The sequence below is a fragment of the Thunnus thynnus genome, chromosome 12 (assembly GCF_963924715.1).
Source record: "Thunnus thynnus chromosome 12, fThuThy2.1, whole genome shotgun sequence".
Taxonomy (NCBI): Eukaryota; Metazoa; Chordata; class Actinopteri; order Scombriformes; family Scombridae; genus Thunnus; species Thunnus thynnus.
This window is the reverse complement of record NC_089528.1, coordinates 20,241,446-20,260,535: the sequence shown is the minus strand read 5'-3', so window position 1 is coordinate 20,260,535 and position 19,090 is coordinate 20,241,446. Positions and strand designations below refer to the sequence as shown.

General features: G+C 38.9%; 2 protein-coding genes across 2 annotated transcripts in view; one reads left to right on the top strand and one right to left on the bottom strand.

The window, feature by feature from the left end:
- Positions 1–197: 197 nt before the first annotated feature.
- zgc:113531 (uncharacterized protein LOC541359 homolog) lies at positions 198–4,579 on the top strand. Its single transcript, XM_067606215.1, has 3 exons — positions 198–724; positions 2,181–2,310; positions 2,535–4,579. Exons 1-3 carry the CDS (start codon positions 368–370, stop codon positions 2,723–2,725), a joined length of 678 nt encoding a protein of 225 aa, XP_067462316.1. The 5' UTR covers positions 198–367; the 3' UTR covers positions 2,726–4,579.
- Positions 4,580–5,926: 1,347 nt separating this feature from the next.
- Positions 5,927–19,090, bottom strand: part of b4galt2 (UDP-Gal:betaGlcNAc beta 1,4- galactosyltransferase, polypeptide 2) — a 191,995-nt gene continuing 178,831 nt past the window's right edge. Inside the window, exon 8 of the mRNA XM_067606214.1 lies at positions 5,927–11,009. Coding sequence (XP_067462315.1) covers positions 10,859–11,009 — 151 coding nt within the window. The 3' untranslated portion in view covers positions 5,927–10,858. The remainder of the gene's footprint in view (positions 11,010–19,090) is intronic.

The window sequence follows — 19,090 nt, the reverse complement described above, 5'->3', positions numbered from 1 at the left end:
TACTTGTAGACTCAAATCATTACCAACAATGAACACACTACTATCTGTGTTCTTGTAAAAGTCTGAATTACTGCAGTCTACTTCAAGATGTTAAACTGGTGGTTACGACCAAATATTCAGCTGAAACTGGCGTGTGAATTCTCAGAGAGGCAGTGAATATTTCCCTCTCCATGCCCCCCCATCCTCCACCCCCTTCCGGGCTTTCTGCAGAAGTGTGCGCTGCCCCAGTAGACCGCTTTGGAAGAATACAGAGGTAACGTCAAGGATTTTGCGCCCAGTAACAATGTAACAAACTATTTTGTGCACTTATAATCTGTCCACAAAATCCTAGTGTTTGTTAACTGTTTGGAGTATCATCAGGTAAATCATGGCAAAAGTTTTCAGTGAGCGCCTCTCCTTGGAGCGCAGAATACGCACGGCAGTTTTGGCACTACTGCTTTGCGCACAGGCCGGTGTTGGCTTCTCAGTCGCCGGGCAGCAAGAGAGCACTTGCGAGGCCAACGGCAGCATATACTACGTGGGGGAATGGTATTTTCTGGACTCTGATCACTGCACCCAGTGTGAGTGCACCGCTGAGGGCTCCGCGTGTGCCCGCACTGAGTGCACCTCTCTCCCGGCTGCATGCATCCATGTCAGCCACTACCCCACCGACTGCTGCCCCAGGTGCGAGAAGATCGGGTGTGAGTACCGAGGAGTGGTGTACGAGCTGGGGCAGAACTTCCAGGTGAGTCTGGAAGCACTGACACATGGCAGTAGAGCTTGAACAATTAGTCGATAGAAGGATAATTCATTTTGATATTTTGATGGCTGATAATGCTTAAGTAAAAATGTGAAAATTTGCTGTTTTTCTTTCTCTTATATGATAGCGAATGGATATATTTGAGATTTTGGCTTTTGGTGGACAAGACAAGACATTTGAAGACAACATCTTGTATTCGGAAACTATGATGGACATTTTTTTCACAAAATAATTAATAATTATTTAATTATTTATGTATTTTAAATAATTATTCGTTGCAACCCTACATGACAGGTTGCAAAATTGGAATGGTCAGTGTTGGTCTCATGCATGACAACTGCATCAATACATAAGGCATTGAGATATGTTGAAATTACTAATTGTCTTTTTTAAAATTTGAACCAGAATATAGACAAAATATCCCCTAGATATCCTACACAGTATCATATACAACACACTTTCTGTTTTTGTGAAATACTGAATACTTTCACCTTTTCAGTCACATAGAAAGCTCCAAGTAACAGTCCAAAAGAAAAACAAATCACCTTTTTGATTGAACTGATCATAACTCATGTCCACACTAACGCTGTAATCTGTGATGAGGCATCATGAGAAGATATTGTTTCATTCTAAGGGGTTACAAGTCAAAAAGGTTGGGAATCACTAATTTACTGTAGGGTGTAGTTTAGTTTTGCCATTATTGGCAGAGTTCAAAATTACAGAAGTTGGCTGCAGGCCCCTCTGTTTTTATAAGGGGCCTCCACATTACCACTGAGTCGAAACTGTCTGCACTATCTCCAAATGAAAAACTACTTGTAAAGGTTCTCAAGTCAATAATCATTTTTAGAAACATTTAAAATGTCACTGCAAAGCTATGAACTACAGTTCTGTAGACTTTATCTGCTGTATAAGACGAATATCCAACTGGAATATTATAGGAATACCACAAATTACTGTACTGTATTGTTGTTGTGTAAACCTTGGATCTCTTTGTTTCATGCAGGTCCCATCCTGTTCTCTAACTACTGCTTCCAGTCATTTCAATGAGTAATCATCCACAATACTTTCTAATAAACTTATACCTATAACACAGTCTTCCCTACATGTACTTACTATGTGTGTAACTGTATGATAATAAGCCCATATACATCTCTTTCAGTGTATTTCTTTCCAAAACTCTCTCTCACATTATGGTATGTTGGTATGTAACTTGAGTACTCAGTGGGGAATTAGAGGTAAATGGCGCCCCCCTTTGAGATGGCATGAGGAGGTCTCGGTGCTGGTTAGAAATATGACACAGCGATGTGCCATTCGTCTGCTCAGTATCAACAAATAGTTCACATTATGAACTTTTTCTCACTTTTTTGTGATCCATGTAGAGTCTCACTCTGTTTGTGTGTGTGTATGTGTGTGTGTGTGTGTGTATGTGTTTGTTTCCCAGCCATCAGAATGTGAGCAGTGCACTTGTGACAGTGATGGCATCGCCCGCTGTCTAGTTGCAGATTGTGCCCCTCCACCATGTGTCAACCCTGTCTACCAGCCTGGGAAATGCTGCCCTGAATGCAAGGAGGGTAAGTTGAAATGATAAATATAAAGTAGAAAAGTCATTCTAAGTTGAAAAAAACAAATATACATGAAAGGCCTCTCAAGAGGTTCAACGGGACATTTATCATCTCAGTTGTTGAAGCACTCTCAACTGTAACACAATGGTGTCCACTTGACTTAATGTGCTTACCTGTTTGTAATATCTGTTCAGCTGCAAGTACACTCACCTCTGTTGCTCATCTCCCTCCAGGTCCAAACTGCTACGCTGATGCATCACGCAGCCAGGTGATTCCTGCAGGAGAGCCTGTCTGGGTCGACTCCTGCACCAAATGTCGTTGTCATGATGGCCAGGATGCAGGCTACTGGGAGGGAAACCGTGTCGCCACCTGTTCCCGCCTCAAAAACTGTACCCCCGAACAAGCATCCACCCAGCAAAACTGATTCTCTCTGCTCTGGTTCTCTCTGGTATCTTAAAATCACAATCCTTGATGGCTGATCAGCTATACACCATCCATCCTTACTGACGTGCTACACCCTCCTGTGCCTCAGAAAATGTCAGCGGTCTGACCAAACATAAAGGATCGTCTGCAGCAACAAAAAATCTACTTCTTGGGAACAGAATTTAACAAGAACCAAAGAAGGTATTTTAAAAATGCCACAGGCCATCAGAGCAGATCAGCTACCAATCCACAAGGACTATGCATCCAACATTTCTGCTACTGTGGTGAAACCCATTGAATTTGTCATTTTGGTGGACATTGCCGGCCCATCATCAGGCCTTACTTGCTCTGCATATCATAAAGAAGGACAAAATTATGAAAAGGACAGATAAGACTTCAATCGTGTCAGCTGAGAAGATAAATTCTAGTCCTTGAAAACAACTGCAAACAGTAAAATTAGGAAGGAAAACAGGACTAAAACTCTATACACTTAAAAATATAGACTACAGTTTTGATGCTTGTTTTAGTAGAACAAACACCCACAAATGTTGTTCCTAATGTCTTTACTTCTACCTAGGAATCCAAATCTGACAGGAACCAGAAAAAAACTAGACCTTTGAAAATGGAGCCCACCATCGATATTTTATGTTTAATCTACTTGTACACCATTTCTTCAAAAAGGTTAACTAGATTCAGTTTTTTTTTTTTAAACACATGTTTTTGGACATTTTTTACTTTAATGGAGAGCTGATAGTGGAGAAGCAGACCGGAAATAAGAGGAGAGAGTGAGGGGTATGAAATGCAACAAGGGGAGGTGAACCGGGGACGTTGGGGTTATGTGACATACGCTGTAACCATTCGGGTCCCAGGGCGCTCCATCTGTTTGTTATTTGAGAGAAAGTAGTGAGCTTTAATAAACCTTACTTACCCAGAAGGTTTTTTTTTTTTAATTTTAAGACACCTGCTTTGGGAAACGACTAGCAACATAACAAAGCCAATGAGATTATTGGATGATAAGACAGTGTAATTGACCTGTCACAGACTGATGCAGCACCAAAGTGTATGCACAGCGGTGATGTAATATAGACTAGGAAATGGCTTAGCAAAGCAATAAACGATTTTGTAACTGTTCTATAAATTTTGTTCTTCAATTTCTATGCTAATTGAAGTATAATGTAGGTGACTATGGCCTAACATATGACTGTACAGTAGCTGTAGACACAGGCAATATTTGAAAACAGGGTTTCATTTAATAGACAGCTACTTGTGCATGTACACTGTAGAGCAGGAAAACCAATCTGTAATTTACTGCTTCATTTTTTCACAAGAAAGAATGTGTAGCCTTTCATAAAAACAACCTTTCTTCTAATTTCCACTATTATCAAAGTGTACAGTTACCATTTACCGTTTTTAAAAATCAAAGTGTAAGATGAAATGTAGCATGAAGTCCATATCATTCATATGCAGTCGCCCTTCATACATAGTTATTTGTCATCATCTATCACTTGAATCATGAGGGACCTCTGTATGAAAACCAAAAGTAATTATGTGTTATTTTATGTTTATGTGCAGTACTGCTGCTGCATGAAGTATACCATAACTGACAAGCTGACACGACTGTTTCACTACCGTAATTATTCTCCCTGAGTCTTGGAATTAAGCTTAAACTTTAAGGTTTATGAACCCCTGTCAAATTAATTCCTGATAATGATAACAAACCAATGTAAAGTGCAGTTACAATTGACTGACTGAAACAAAAGGGAACTGATGTCGATCATACCACCAAATCATGCTGTGTAATACTACATGTACTGTAAAATATTCCAAATTAAATCACCTTTCCATGTCCATTAAATATCTCCGACTGTGTGTTTTGTCTTGAGTCGGTCTTTCCATTTTAAATGAACAATTTGCTGTTTTGAGAACAGTTTGGTTTCTGTCTGAGAAGACACCATCCTGATTTCCCTGCAGAGCTTTTCTGTTGACAGTTTGGGACCAGTGCTCCCTGCAAAACAATAAAAGAATAAGACAGCTAGAACTACTGTTGCAGCTTTGAAGGTATGTTATTGGGAAGGTGAGAAAATTAAAGACTGCAGAAGTCAAGACTGATTCAGTCCACAATTTAGCTCACTGAGTCACTGGGACTACACAGCCAGAACAGAAGCAGTTTTGTTTGGATTGTCATGGCAACAGCAGACAGGACACAGAGTGGCCAATAACCGTCAACATTACATTAAAAAACTGGGATTACCTCAGTCTGAAGGTGAAGTTGCCATTCATTGCATACATTTTCTTAGCCATGGCATTAAGAGATGGGCTTAAGGGATGGCACTGTCAGTCTTTGATCCAGATTGAAATACCTATATCCATCCACTATTGCATGGATAGCCATGAAACTGCTTTGACATTCATGGTACCCACAGGATAAATCTTTATGGCTTGAGATCCACTAGCCACTAGCCACTAGCAGCTCAAAGTTTTCACATATGCTGTGAAATATGTCAACATCTGCCAGATGGATTGGCAAAAATGTTTGTACAGACATCGTTCACAGATTATATGTCCTAATGACTTTGGTAATCCACTTACTTTTCCTGTAGCACCACCATGAGGTTCACATTTGTAGCTCTGAGTGAAATGTCCCAACAACCATTGGATGTATTGCCATGATGTATTCACTTTTCATGATCAGGTAAATATTTAAATTTTCCCAATACTTTGGTTTATGACCAAATAATGTCAAAGTTAATGACATTCCCATCAGCCTCAGGTGCACTTTTGAGTTTAAAGCTAAGATGGTAAACATGGTAAACATTGTAGCTGCTAAGCATTTAGCCCAAAGCACTGCTGTGCCAAAGTACAGGCTCACAGAGATGCTACCATGGCAGTAAACTTAATCTTGTTTTAAATTACATTTTTTAGGCAGATGATTTTGTCTTAAGTTTTTTCAGGTGCATTTTTGGGGTTCACTGTCTTGCTTAAGGACACACTGACACCTGGCCAGGAAGAGCTGAGGATCAAACCAACGACCTTGCGATTCATGGCCAGCCCACTCCACCACCTGAGCTACAGCCGCTCTCATTCATCTGCCAGACTTGAGTTTGACAACTACTGTATTGTTAAGTAACCTAAAGGAAAATATAATTATACAAGAATAACACATGTATGCACATAGTAAAAAAAAACTGACAACACCATCATACAATCTTTAACCAGCAGATTTATTGATTGTATAGAAAAAGTAGGTTTGATATGACATAATGCATTCTATATAAGATAACATTTTCAACATTCAATGTACAAAAAAAAAACATAGCTAGAGATACAGTAAATTTTTAAAAATGCCCACAGGCCTGAAAGTCCTGTCTGCTCTCTGCAGCAGACGAGCAAAAAATACATTTGAAAAACCGTTTCAAATACTTAACCACCTGAGGTGTGCTTGACAACTGCAACGGCCTCAAAAGCCAAAGTACTGAGAGTCTATTAAGAAACATCAAGCACTCCTCGTGGTTGTTCTGGTTCTCAAGTAAAAGAAACGTTTCAAATACTTTTCCTAAAGTTTCTGTTGCTGATCTTTACATCTATAGCCCACATTACTGTTTATACACACTGGGGCAATGCCTCTGCCTCCACATCCATACATTTTTTCCATTAATTAGTCACTCTTCAGCTTATACTTTCTGCATGTATCTGATCTCATAAAAGGTTGCTTGTAATTAATCAGAGTAGCCTTGATGAAATTGATTTTAATTGTAATACTGAACCAGGAAAATCCAAGCAGCTGTCATTTTATCAGTTGTCTGGTTATATGGATTTTAAATGAATAGGTGAATATGAGGCAAAAGATGAAGAATGAATCTATTTGGACATAAAGCAGAAAAAAACATGATATACTTTCTTCTTACTGAGAGTTATATAAGAGGATCAATACCACATCATTTCCGTATGGTAAATATGAAGCAACAGCCAGCTAACTTAGCTTAGCATGAAGACTGGAAACAATGGGACACTGCTAGCTAGTCTGGCTCTGTCCAAAGGTAACAAAATCTGTCTACAAGCAACTGTAAAGATCACTAAATATAATTATATAATTCAATTATATAACAAATATATCTTGTTTGGTTAATCTGTACAAAAAACAAGTACAAAAACTTTGAGCCACCACTGGTTTCCTGGCAAGACTTGGATGACAGTTGGCGCATAACCTCCTGTAAAACCACCACTTGCTTTTTTTACACCACAGTTTTGGTACAGATTAAACATATAAGAAATAACATGTTAATTGGTGAGCTTTAGAGGAGCTGTTAGGTGGATTTTATTACTTTTGGTCATAGCAAGGCTAGCTGTTTCCCCCATGGATGTATAAACAGAACTGGAAACAGCATCGGAGGTGGGGCTCCATTCATTCCTATGAAAGTTGCTCAGTGGCACATGAAGCCAAAAAAGTTCGACTTCTTCCACATAGCTCCCACATCTGTGGGGCCCATAGAGCAAGTGCACTAACGACTTCTGCTGGCCGAGTCAGCTACTTCTGGTTTAGCCCTCCGGCTAACTTGAATGGAAATAAAAGAAATCATGTGACTCTTCTAGATTTTCCAAATGCTATCGGACCAATTGGATCAAATTCTGATAATGAAAAAAGTCTTTTTGCAGTGGTTCTGACGCTAAAAAAAAATGTATCCGCTGATTTACAGACGTTTCTTTCACAATGCAAGTCTATGGGAAAAAGTCTTTTTGGGCCCAATAGCATCATGTGATGTTGTAATTACACGGTTTGGCCACTATGTCAAATTAGCGTCAAAGCCTGGCACTGTCTCTGGGGGCTTGGTTTTCTCCTGTCTCCAGTCTTCATGCTAACATAAGCTAACTGGCTAATGGCTGTAACAGTAAGCTCGACATTTACAGATATGAGAGTAATATTAATATGTCAAACTATTCCTTTAAAACATTTTTATCACCTCATATCCCACTTTAAAACAGTGGCTTGTCAAATATTGTAGAGGCGGAGGAAACTGTATTGCACAGAGTAAGCTGTAAACAGTATAGAGGAGAGATTGTATTGACCTCTCCATGTGTAGTGTGACTACTGAGGATACTGAAACTCACACCAGGAGAGTATAACAGCAGGGAGGGTGAAGTGGAAAAAGAGAATCTGATGAAGTGGGGGACAGAATGAAAAACAAAGGGGGAGACAGAGATTCACCAATGGGGATGTGTTCTGTGAGGGAGAGAATAGATAGAAAAGTAAAGATACAGTGACTGGCATAGACTCAGAAACACAAAGAGAGGCCCTGTCGATATCTATTGAAAGAAGAAACGCTCTTGTGAGACACAGCTGTGCCTGAAGTGGGCCCACCGCAAAGCACAACAGTGTGCCATTGACACATAGAGCCTTGACTGGCAGAGTAAGAAAGAAAAGGCAATGAAAGGGGAGACGATGCAAAAAATAGGGAAGACTGTGAATGTGTGTCTGGGAGTGTGTGATGAAGAGAGACGCAATCATACCTTCCAACAAGCCTGAGGCGAAGATAATGAAGAGCCAAACAGATGGGAACATTTTTGCCTCAAGGCTGATCAGGATAAGGCCAACAATACGCAATTTTCGCCAGGATAAAAGCCCAAATTTGCTCTGCATGATACAAAATCCAAACAGCACACGAATCTTCAATATGTTAGCTGTCTGATGCAAATGTAGGAAGTAGGAAATGTGTTGTGTTGGTTTTTCATTCTTTAAAATGTTTGTGAAATCTAACTATCTTACTCATATTAAAACACACATCATACCCCCGAAAAAGAATGAGATGTGAATTAAAGATAATAAAAATAACCTTCCCAGCCCCTTAGTTAAGATAATTACTGAAGGCATCAGTTTGGTATTTAGGCGTCAGCATCAAAAGTAGATACAAGGAGGAACAAAACAAAGGGAGAAGAATGATGAATTAGATGTCTCAAAGCATAAAACAGTCAAAGGCTTCAATATGATAATGGAGGGAATCATAATCAGATATTTGGTTATTTTATCTGTCACAAAGGGAAACTTTATGAAACTCATCAAACAATAAACAGTTTTAAAATTCAAACAGTTTCAGTAAAAAAATGTAACTCTGAATGTTTGATTCATTAAGCCCATCACCTCTGAAGTCTGAAAGTATGATAAAATAGGTTACCATATAAAACTGACATCTGATGATGATGATGATAAATTCTGAAGCAGCAATAGAAACGTCAATCAAACTGCTCAAAGAATAATGTCTCATTACTGCCTTAAAATTCACAATTTCCACCAGCAGGAAAGTACGACTTTATAATTTCCTCCTCCCGGATATGATAGTCTTTTTCTTAAATATTGAGAGAAACAGATAGCGGGAAAATGGTATAGTAATAGTATTAATAGAGTTTTAGTGACTTGTGATAATTTTAAAAAATCTGACTTTCAGGTTTTATTATAGGCTAAAAAATGACCTTGAAAAGGCATTTCTTCTCACAAGAGTCAGCTTTTGTTCCCACAACTTCCTGCCTACAAAAACATGAGCCATGAGTCTATCCTGACAGCTCATTTCTGATGTTTATCCCTCTGTGCTCCTAAATATGTTCAGAAAATAGATTATATGTCAATTCTTCTAATAAAAAAGTGCATATATTGACTTAAACAAATCCTTACCCTAAAGACCAATGAAGAAGCCCATTGCTTCTTTTATATTTTTGCAGAAACAACAAAAAAGGATCTTTAATGCACAGATCACCATAATTAACCTTCATCTTTCTTCAAGTGGAGTGAAAAAACATTAAGTTTCCAGAAACCTAACCTCCAATATGTGCCACATGGGGTTAAAATCATAACTGAGCTGTCAGTATATATCTGGCTTGTTGTCTTCAGTTCCTCAATCTGATATCAATCGCATTCCCAAGGTAGTTCTAGCAAACTGCATTCAGCACCGGAGAAAACTTTTCATATCTTGCAGAACTTCTACGTCACTCCAATAAATCCGTTTCTGAAGTTTTAGTTTATATATAAAAAAGAGAACAAAAACAGAGTTCTCAGGTGTTTGTTGCTGTTGACGATGATCAAACACGTTTCATCAGCGTGTCCCAGCGTTGGTTTTAGTCTTCTGCGGTAGATGCAGGCACAATACACATTCATTAATTGATACCGGAGGATTTGATTGACTAATTAGATCCAGACAGGTGACTCCCTGACAAAAAAACACGTAAATATGTGAACTGTCCAATATCAGCATTTTTAAAGATAAGAGTCAGCTGATATCTTTGATATGCAAACTATCTGATACAATTCAATGGACCATCACTGCATGTCATCATGTTATGTCAAATTGCCTCAAATGGAAAACCTTCTTCTACCAACCATCACTGTAAATGCTTGGAAGGTGACGTCTTTGATGGCGTTTGTAAGGTTCGCTACGCACCAGGTCCATTTCTTTTCCTGATATTTCATTTCCCAACCAGCAGGTACCACATCTTGTATCCATTTGTCACTCACATTGTCTTAGTATCCATGTGGTAAGCTCATTTTTCTCATGGCTACAGTCATTGGTTTTTATGACCTTGGATGCTGTCCGGAGTTTCGGAAAAGGCCTTGAAAACTTTCCAAAGTTTCAAAGAATGTTATCAACTCATCTCTAATCTCTCAGCAATACTTCCTGTCAACATCCCCTGTCAATATGCCATTGGATGTCCTCCAGTTCACTGTTTGTTAATAGAAAGCCTCCAAGTTTCAGCTCCAAGTTGGATGCCAACCTTTGTTAGTGACTGATATTTCAACTTTGGTCCCCACTTTTGAATTCTGAAGTAAAGGTAGGAGGTGTGAAGCCTGCCATTGGCTGTTTGAAAAAAGTCGTAGGTGGAAAGAGCCTGAGTCCTGGTTACAGAAATGGCAAGCTGAAATCTCAAAGAAACAGAGAAATGGGTAAAGAAGAGGAGAGAGAGAGAGAGACTATGGTGTGCTTGTGACTTTTCCCTCTCTCCTCCACTCCCACATCTGTCCAAATGTCTAGGATATGTCTTCTCTTTATTTCCATCCATGAAGCTCTCCTCAAACTCATCTTTTTCCCCTCTCTTGACTGAAATCAATGGGCATCCTCCTCCTCTTCTTCTTCTTCTCTGTCACTCTCTCTTTTTAGCCCTTAATAGGCCTAGGTGGCGGTTTGCCGATCTCCACGGAGATATTTGTGTAGAGAGGGTACCTCTTGACCTGAACCACTCTGTAGGTCAGAGAACTGATGCCGTCCTTTTTCATTGTGTTCTTCGTGTTCTGAATTTTATTGAATCTGGCGGGAGAGACAGAAAGAAACAGAGAGGGATGGGAGAAAGAGAAAGGGAAATGAGGAGACAATTAGATTCAAATCAGTGCAAATAGAAAAGAAATAAAAGTGCCACAGCTTCAAGGTAAATGCTTTTCTTCTATATCAGTACACATTTGTGCATCAATGTGTGGTTTTATTGCTAGGACACAGGTTTGGGGAGTTGTGTGTTCATATTAACCATTGGGACATGCAGATAATTACAGGACTGCGCTGTGGGCTAGGAAGCAGAAATCACCATCTTTTCTGGGGGCTTGTTTTACTTTAGAGAAGAGGAACAAACTCATAAAGCAATGTTAAGGTGCAAGAATCAAGTATGAAGACAAGATGGTTCTGCACATTGCGGTTAAAGTAGTGAGTATTTAAACTGAAGCTGAGACACTGTGGCATGTAAACATCTTATCCAGGTTTCTGACTATTCTCTGCAAGGTATGCAAGTGCATCATCCAAAAAATATGATGATAAATAAAGTAATGATCATACACACATTGATATTAAAGTGAAATGTAGCATTTTCTGATTAAGACATGTGGGATATGCCAATATTATTCAGGTTTAAGGAGCATTCTTTGCACATGAATACAGTGCATTCGGAATATGCGTCTCAATTGGGTTTTTTACCACAGTTTTTCTGACAGATGACCTCTTGCCTGTTTACAGTCAGCTCTGTGCATTGTAAACAAACCAACTAGCCAACAGTTTGCAAGGTTGGGATAGAGATGGATGACAGGCTGGTTGTGTAACGCACCCCTGCGCAGGCAAAATATGCTGGAGCAGGAAGGCAGAAAGAAGAGAGGAATGAGAGGAGAGTGGAGAGCTGTTCAGGGCGGGATGGAAAAACAGAGCATATCTTCTCCATGACGGGGACGGAGGGGATTCATTATTATCCTAACATGCAGCCAAGGACTGACAGTGATGACTTGGTGTGATGCACCAAAAACACTCAGCAGTGTAGTAAACATCATGGGACGACCTAGGTACTCTGGATGTGCCTGTAACTATATATTTATAATATCTGTCAGGTCAATATCACTTACAAATATCAGGCAGCAGCTCACTAATGTTTTTCACCTTACTGGTTTACTGCACTGCTTGTGAAGATCTTGTGATTCCTTGAAAATACTCTGCATGTAAATGGAAATATTAATGAAATATTCATTTTCATTAACCACGTAAACAGCTTAGTGGGGATATTGTCTTTTTCAGAATAAGGGCAAAAACCAGAATATTTTCTGCATGTAACATAGTCATTGTTTATTCCCAACTGTTAAAGTAACACAAATGGTGTAAACATGATTGTCTGACATGCTGAGGCATCAAAGACTCACCTGCACACAGACAATTAGGAATCTAGTTACTGCTATGACCATGTATCCAGACAGCATAAATCTCAATAGCAGGATACTAATGTGCATTTAAAAGTACTTCATAGTACAGCCAAGCTTTTTATCTCTCGACCTTCTCTCATCACCTTCATCCGTGGAGCTTATAATGACATAAAATAGAGCAAACCTGTGCTTTGTCATGCAAGTATACACTGTTCACAGTTGGTTGTTTGGTTGCACACTGACAAATAACACAAAAGACACAAGTAAGACCAGTCACAGCAGACAACATTTGAGAGATATAATGCCACAACAATAGTAACACTATCACACAAACACGCAGTATTTTAAGAGGACATTAATGTAGTTCTGGCCACTAAATCAAAAAAACTGTTTAAATAAGGAGGAAAATGACCCACAAACATCAGGAAAGCTGTTATAAAGTGCTGAACCTACATGCGTGAAACACATCCAAAACTCCATTTACAGAATAAATGCTAATATCAAAATCCACATTTAAACTCACGGGATATCCAGAGCAGAATATGTGTATCTAATTAAGTTCACTTTGACAAAATATTCTTTATGCTCCCTCTATGCTCCCTCTTTCTTTGCAATTGTACATCTTCAGTATCCTAAGCAGAGAGTATAAACTGCTCTAAACTATTTAAAATGAAAAAGTACACATCTGGTTTCCTTTACTATGCAAATCATGACCAACAGGTGGTGCTAGGACATTGCAATGTGACTCAATGGACAGTTTTATCTATCATCTCAGCCTAGGTTTGTTGAATTATGCTGGAATATCCTTCCCCATTGGCTGTGGTTCAGCAGTTACATCAGAACTTACTCTTATGTGAGATTCCACTCTGATTTTAGGAATAAAGATGGGAAAATAATTCAGTGTGTCAGACAGATTCACGGTGCTGCTGCTGCTCGGTTCAGTTCAGCTTGTGATGCAAGCTTTTGCATCAAAAATAGATTCACAACACAAATCCTCCGTCACCCTCGTACTGTAGTAGTATCAGTTTGAGGCCACAGTGTGTGAGTGTCTAACAACATGTGTACTGTACTATACAACATGCTTGTCTTTTAATGCCTTTATTTCGGCTGTGAGCGGAGAAAAACCTGGTGTGTGCGAGCGCCCAGCTGTGCACATTCTCTTTTCAAAAGACAGCGGCGACTGATCCCAACAAAAGATGTCTTCTTAATGATATGCTTGGACGTACAAGTGGAGTTGACACTCCAGTCCGACATGGACCACTGAGTCTACAGAAGCTTGTCAGAACTGACTAGTGAAGATCTCTCTCCCTCTCTCTGCATCGCTCTCTCCTCCTGCCTCCCTCAAATCAAATCAAAAAGAGCTTTATTGGCATGAATGGAAGCAGGAAAAATGTTGTCAAGCAACTTTCCCTTGAACAATATGATACAATAAGATAAAAATAGAATTATGTGTGGCTCTGGATCCTACTAAGGACTGGCACGTTTATATAAAAGTGGTAGTAGCATTAAAGAAAGAGTGCAAGAAAAAGAAGGGAGGGAGCAGAGAAAAAATTAAAATGAGGGCTGGATGACGGGGAAGAAAAATGGAGGATAGATAGGCAAAGAGATAAATATATATCTGAGAAAGAGAGTGACAGATGGAGAGAGCAAGATATAGTGATATTAAAAATAAAATGAATGAGTACTGGAAAAGGGGGGGAGGGGGGTGAAATCTTTGGATGAATCTATCAAACAGCCGAGATTAAAGAGCAATAGACTAATCCCCATAAATATATAGGGAATATCAGATGCATGTGCGCTCGATATGTATGCTATGTTTCATTTCAAATCTACAGTACACTTTGTTGTACTTTAGAGAACTGGAGGGCGAGACGAAGGCAGCCCCCCTTATGTATTCATTAGCCTGATTTCCAGACTGAGTCCTATAACCAGGCTAAGAAAAGCTCTACTTTAATTTCACAGAGGGTCTCATAGGAAAACACTTCTGGTTTAGGAGCACAACAAAGCTTGTCATGCTAAGCTAAGCGGGGTTATTTTGCTCTGGTGTCATATATTTTGAGTTGTCCCACTTGACCCTGTTGTAGAAAAATGTCTTTAGGGCTTTTAAATGAGAAAGAAAGTCAACTTAAAGTCATGTTCATGCTAAATGTTAGAAGACAGACACACATTCTCAACACAAACACACCCCGTATCTACTCTGTCTCAGGATGATAACATATAAATGGGATATTGAACAATGTCTGTGCGAGTAATTCATTTGCAATGCACGAAGCCCGTTTGCCAGACAGAACGTATGTGTGTATGTGTGTGTGTGTGTGCTAACTGATATTCATGACCGGTGATGAATGTGCCTCTTTCTTACTTCCGCTGGTCCGATATCTCATTGCTATGCCTAAGCAGTGTCTCTGAAGGGCTGAAAGAACGGACTCCTATGTAAGAGTGTACATACATATTGTGTGTGCGTGTGTGTGTGTGTGCATGCAGGGGAGATAGTAAACATTCATCAAACAGTCCAGACAACGCTTCCCTTGATAAACGCTGGACATTACACAGGTACTCAAGATAAACTCTCCCAAAAGGCCCGATCATTAATCTGAATCTAAACAGAAAGGCAACCGTGCACCTGAAGGCAAAGAACGGAGACAGAAGCTGAGTTTATCTGTGTAATTGAGTGACAAACCTCTTTGTGTGTAAAGCCTGACAAATAAAACTGGGTTTTAAAAGTATTTGGTAGAGACAAATTGATTTTGGAGGTTGTTGCTGGAGTTTTGAAGAGTTGAAGTATTTTTAGAACTTATCGGAAATCCAACTTTTCAAAAAATTGTCAATTTGAAGAAAAGATAAAAAAAAGTCATCCTATTGGAGATTCAAACAGTCTATTATCTCTCATATTATAGCAGAAAATCAACCTTCAAATGTCCTTCTGGCAAACACGTTGCTCCAGACTGAAATATCTCAACAATTATTGGATTGATCGCCATGAAACTGCTATGAGACATTCATGGTGCCCAGAGGATGAATCCTAATGACTTTGGTGATCTCCTGATCTTTCTTGTAGTGCAAGTTTATAGAGTAAAATATCTCAACATCTACCAGATGGATTGGCAAAAAAAAAGAACATTCATGGCTCCCAGATGATGAATCTTTTCCTCTAGCGCCACGTTGAGTGACATGTCTTGACAACTTTTGGATGGACGTAATTTGGTGCAGACATTCATGCCCCCCCAGGATGAATTTTAATAACTTTGGTGATCCCCTGATTTTTCACCTATAGCACCATCATCAGGTCAAAATTTGAATCTGTCCACTACTTTGGTTTATGATTAAATACCTGCAGAACTAACAACATTCCCATCAGCCTCAGCTATACTTTGTGTTTAATGCTGTTTAGCAGATGTTAGCTAAACTAAGATGGTGATGATGGTACACATTATACCTGCTGTGTGTTATTGTGAGTATGTTAGCATGCTGATGTTAGCATTTAGCTCAAAGCACACTGCTGAGCCTCAGTACAGCCTCAGAGAGATTGATTTGTCAATTAAATAGTCGCTTCACAAGGTCAGATATCTCCCTCAGTTCTAACAGAACTGGGGTTACCCTGGTAAACAAACTATTTTTTGTCTTGTTACCCAATTTGTTTCCTATGACATTTTCAATCATAGAAAATATCAGAAGTCTTGATAGACTGATGGTTTAACACTCTCAAGCAGAGAAATCAAAAACCCCTAAAAAGTGCAATGACAGAAAATGTAAAACTTCTTTCAGGAGATGAAAAGTGATGAATTAAATTCGTCTGACTGAAGAGAGATAGTGAGAGTGAGAAAAAAGCCCTCTTCCCTCCTCCCACACTGCCTGAATGCTGCCATGAGGTGGCCGTTCCTCTTTTCACAACCTCCTGATTATTCTGAGCCTTATTTAAGCCCAAATCCCACTTCTTTTCAAAAGATCCTTTTAAGCCGAAATTTCCGGGACATTATAATGAGTGTCCAGAAGGAATGTAAAAATTAAGTTTTATGCCGCCTAATAGGCCGCTATTTTCTGCCCCTCGCTACAGTTATGAATAATGTATCGGCCCAAAATAAATAGTGTCCCTGTTGGTGTCACCTCTTATTGAGGAAGTCTGGTCCACAGAGCAGAGAGAGAGTGCAGAGCGACGAGAGAGAAGGGGGAAAACAGGAATTGAGTATCAAACAGAGACACACACACATACACACACACACACACACAACACTTTCTTTCTGTCTAGTGGTTGATTTATTGATTTTGATTAAGGCAACTAGACTAGTCTGACCTAGCTGGCTTCTATCTCTATTGGTGTCATTTCAGCAGGCAATTACTGAGGGATTGTTGAATCTTTCTCTCTCTCAAACACACACACTCTCTCTCACACACACACACACACACAATGATGGATGACATATTATGCATGCCTGGTTATTTTATACATCTTCACATTGGAGTTATTGCTGCCTTTTTACAATAAAGATTGTTCATTATAAAGATGAACCTCTTTTAGATGGTGATGGTTTGACATCTTACTTGTTTCAGGTAAAAAAATGTGTCTGTCATTTCTTTTCAGTTGATGTCACAGGCCCCACTTGTGACTCATTTGCCTCATTTAAAAAATAAAATAAAATCTTTATCTATAAGCATGGAGAAGGGGACAATACATGCCATTTTGACCAAATAAGGAGCCGTCAAATTGATAAAAGGTCACTAACAGGTTTATAAATGCGACACCAAGAGGAGAAGAAGGTTTTCTCTCTTCAAGCTACACAAAATATATTGTTTCAACCATATTTTAAGATAAATAAGTCACTACAAGATTTGTTAGCATTCACAGCAAATCAAGTCAAGTCTCTGTGACACCCTGCAGGTGCTTGTTGCAGGTAATTTCTTTTCACTTTATGTCTCAGGTTACATTTGTGGCTAATTTGCCTTCCTCACAGACTTGTTTTTAGGGTTAGGAGTTATCTTTAACTGTTAGAATAGTCAATAAAAGGTACACTTTGCTTCTTCGCATGTTAACACTTCTTGTTTTATCATCTTTTCATAGTTGCTAACAGCTTCTTACAGGATCTATTAGCATTACTCAATAAGTCTATCAAATTGTTTGTCAGTGAAGCAAATTAATATTGCCAGGGAAGGTGTTGCGTCATATCATCTAACTATAAAGGAAGGAGTCTCTGTCTGTCTGTATGTCCTTCACTTTTCTTGACAACCGTTCATCCGACCTACTTCATACTTGGCAGGTTTATTGCTGAGGACCAAAGGAAGTGCAGTCTTGAGTGTTGAGTGCAAACTCATTATAACTGATAAATTGAGAATTATTAAATTTTGACAGTGCATTTTAAAACAATTTTAAAACTCACTGACCAATTGCATTGGGTTGAGGCAGCAATACTGGAGGCAAAGCAATCAACCCGCACCAAACAGGCATGTTTTGAATGGGAATTTCACTAGTAACCTTGAAAACGCTACGGTTTGCTCCTGAGTCTCTGTGACAACAAGTCATTCAAGTAGCATTCATAATTTCTCATATCAGTAATGAAAATGTTAGGTTCAAGGTCTTCAAATCATATTTGCACAGCTGAACAATGTATCTTAAGTGTCAACCCAGCCATTTATTACATTAATTTTGTACTTGTAAGCAGTCAGAAGTATTGTACAGAATGAATGTGCACAGACAACTTAATGATTGTAAAGGTGAAGGGATATACACATATACTGTATATGAGTCCATTAAGGCTGATTTGGTTGCTTTGGAAATTGAGATGGAGGGATTCTCTAAGAATAAGTACAAAAGGTGCTGTGATTTATTTTTTCATTTAATAATTCAGCAACCGTTTTAACCATATCTTCACAAATCTTAATAACACATAATAAATAAAATAAAAGTTTTTAGTTGTCTCCAAGATCAGTTTCCTGGGGCTGAAATTCTTGTATGTACTTTTCCTGCAATCCCTTCACAGTGAATCTGGACTTAAAATAATGTTCAAACAAAAGAGTATTTTATTTATATATTTTATGTATCAGAGGCTTGAACAACGTTGGGTCAGTAGCTATTTGCAAAATTCAAATTAAACTCACAATTTATTTGGCTGCATGAGCATTAACTGCAGTAAAAACAGTCACTACTCTTTCACACATGACACTCGTTGCCAGCTTTTTTTAATCCTCTTATAAACCAATTTAGGGGCTACAACTAAACTAGACCTCAACTTGTGAACCCTCACGCAGTCCTGTCAAAATGCTGCGATGTAAGAACGTCACGTGAGATCAAACTAAAATAATATTGGAAGAGGGAACAGAGTTCACTATATCTTCATTCTGCCCCAGCTACAGCAGCTATCGATTTTTGTGCTGAGAGGCATCGTTGCCCGGCCTATCCAGGCATGAAAACGGGGGCTCTTAGAGGAGAATAAACAGTGATAATCCACGTTTAAGCAGCTTATTGTGAGGTGCTATACTCCTGGTGATTAATGTGTCTAGAAGGCTCATCTCTGCATGTTGGGTCTCATTCATCAAACCATAAAATAACACATTTATGCGGGAAGGTTTTTTATTTTTTTATTTTTTTTTTTTACACACATTTGTCTGAAAAGCAATTTAAATGTGTGTAGCCAAAAGAGCAAAATTTAAACCCCCTGGGCTGTATCTCTGAAAAGCAATTTTTGGTTTATTGAAATAGTTTTGTTCTTGGCATTTCAAATCTTCCAA

What these genes read in the sequence shown, in the direction of transcription:
- zgc:113531 (XM_067606215.1), top strand. Translation starts at nt 368, where the DNA reads ATGGCAAAAGTTTTCAGTGAGCGCCTCTCCTTGGAGCGCAGAATACGC. An exon ending in AGCTGGGGCAGAACTTCCAG is followed by an intron (nt 725 to 2,180) that starts GTGAGTCTGGAA and finishes TTTGTTTCCCAG; the next exon opens with CCATCAGAATGTGAGCAGTG. An exon ending in CTGCCCTGAATGCAAGGAGG is followed by an intron (nt 2,311 to 2,534) that starts GTAAGTTGAAAT and finishes ATCTCCCTCCAG; the next exon opens with GTCCAAACTGCTACGCTGAT.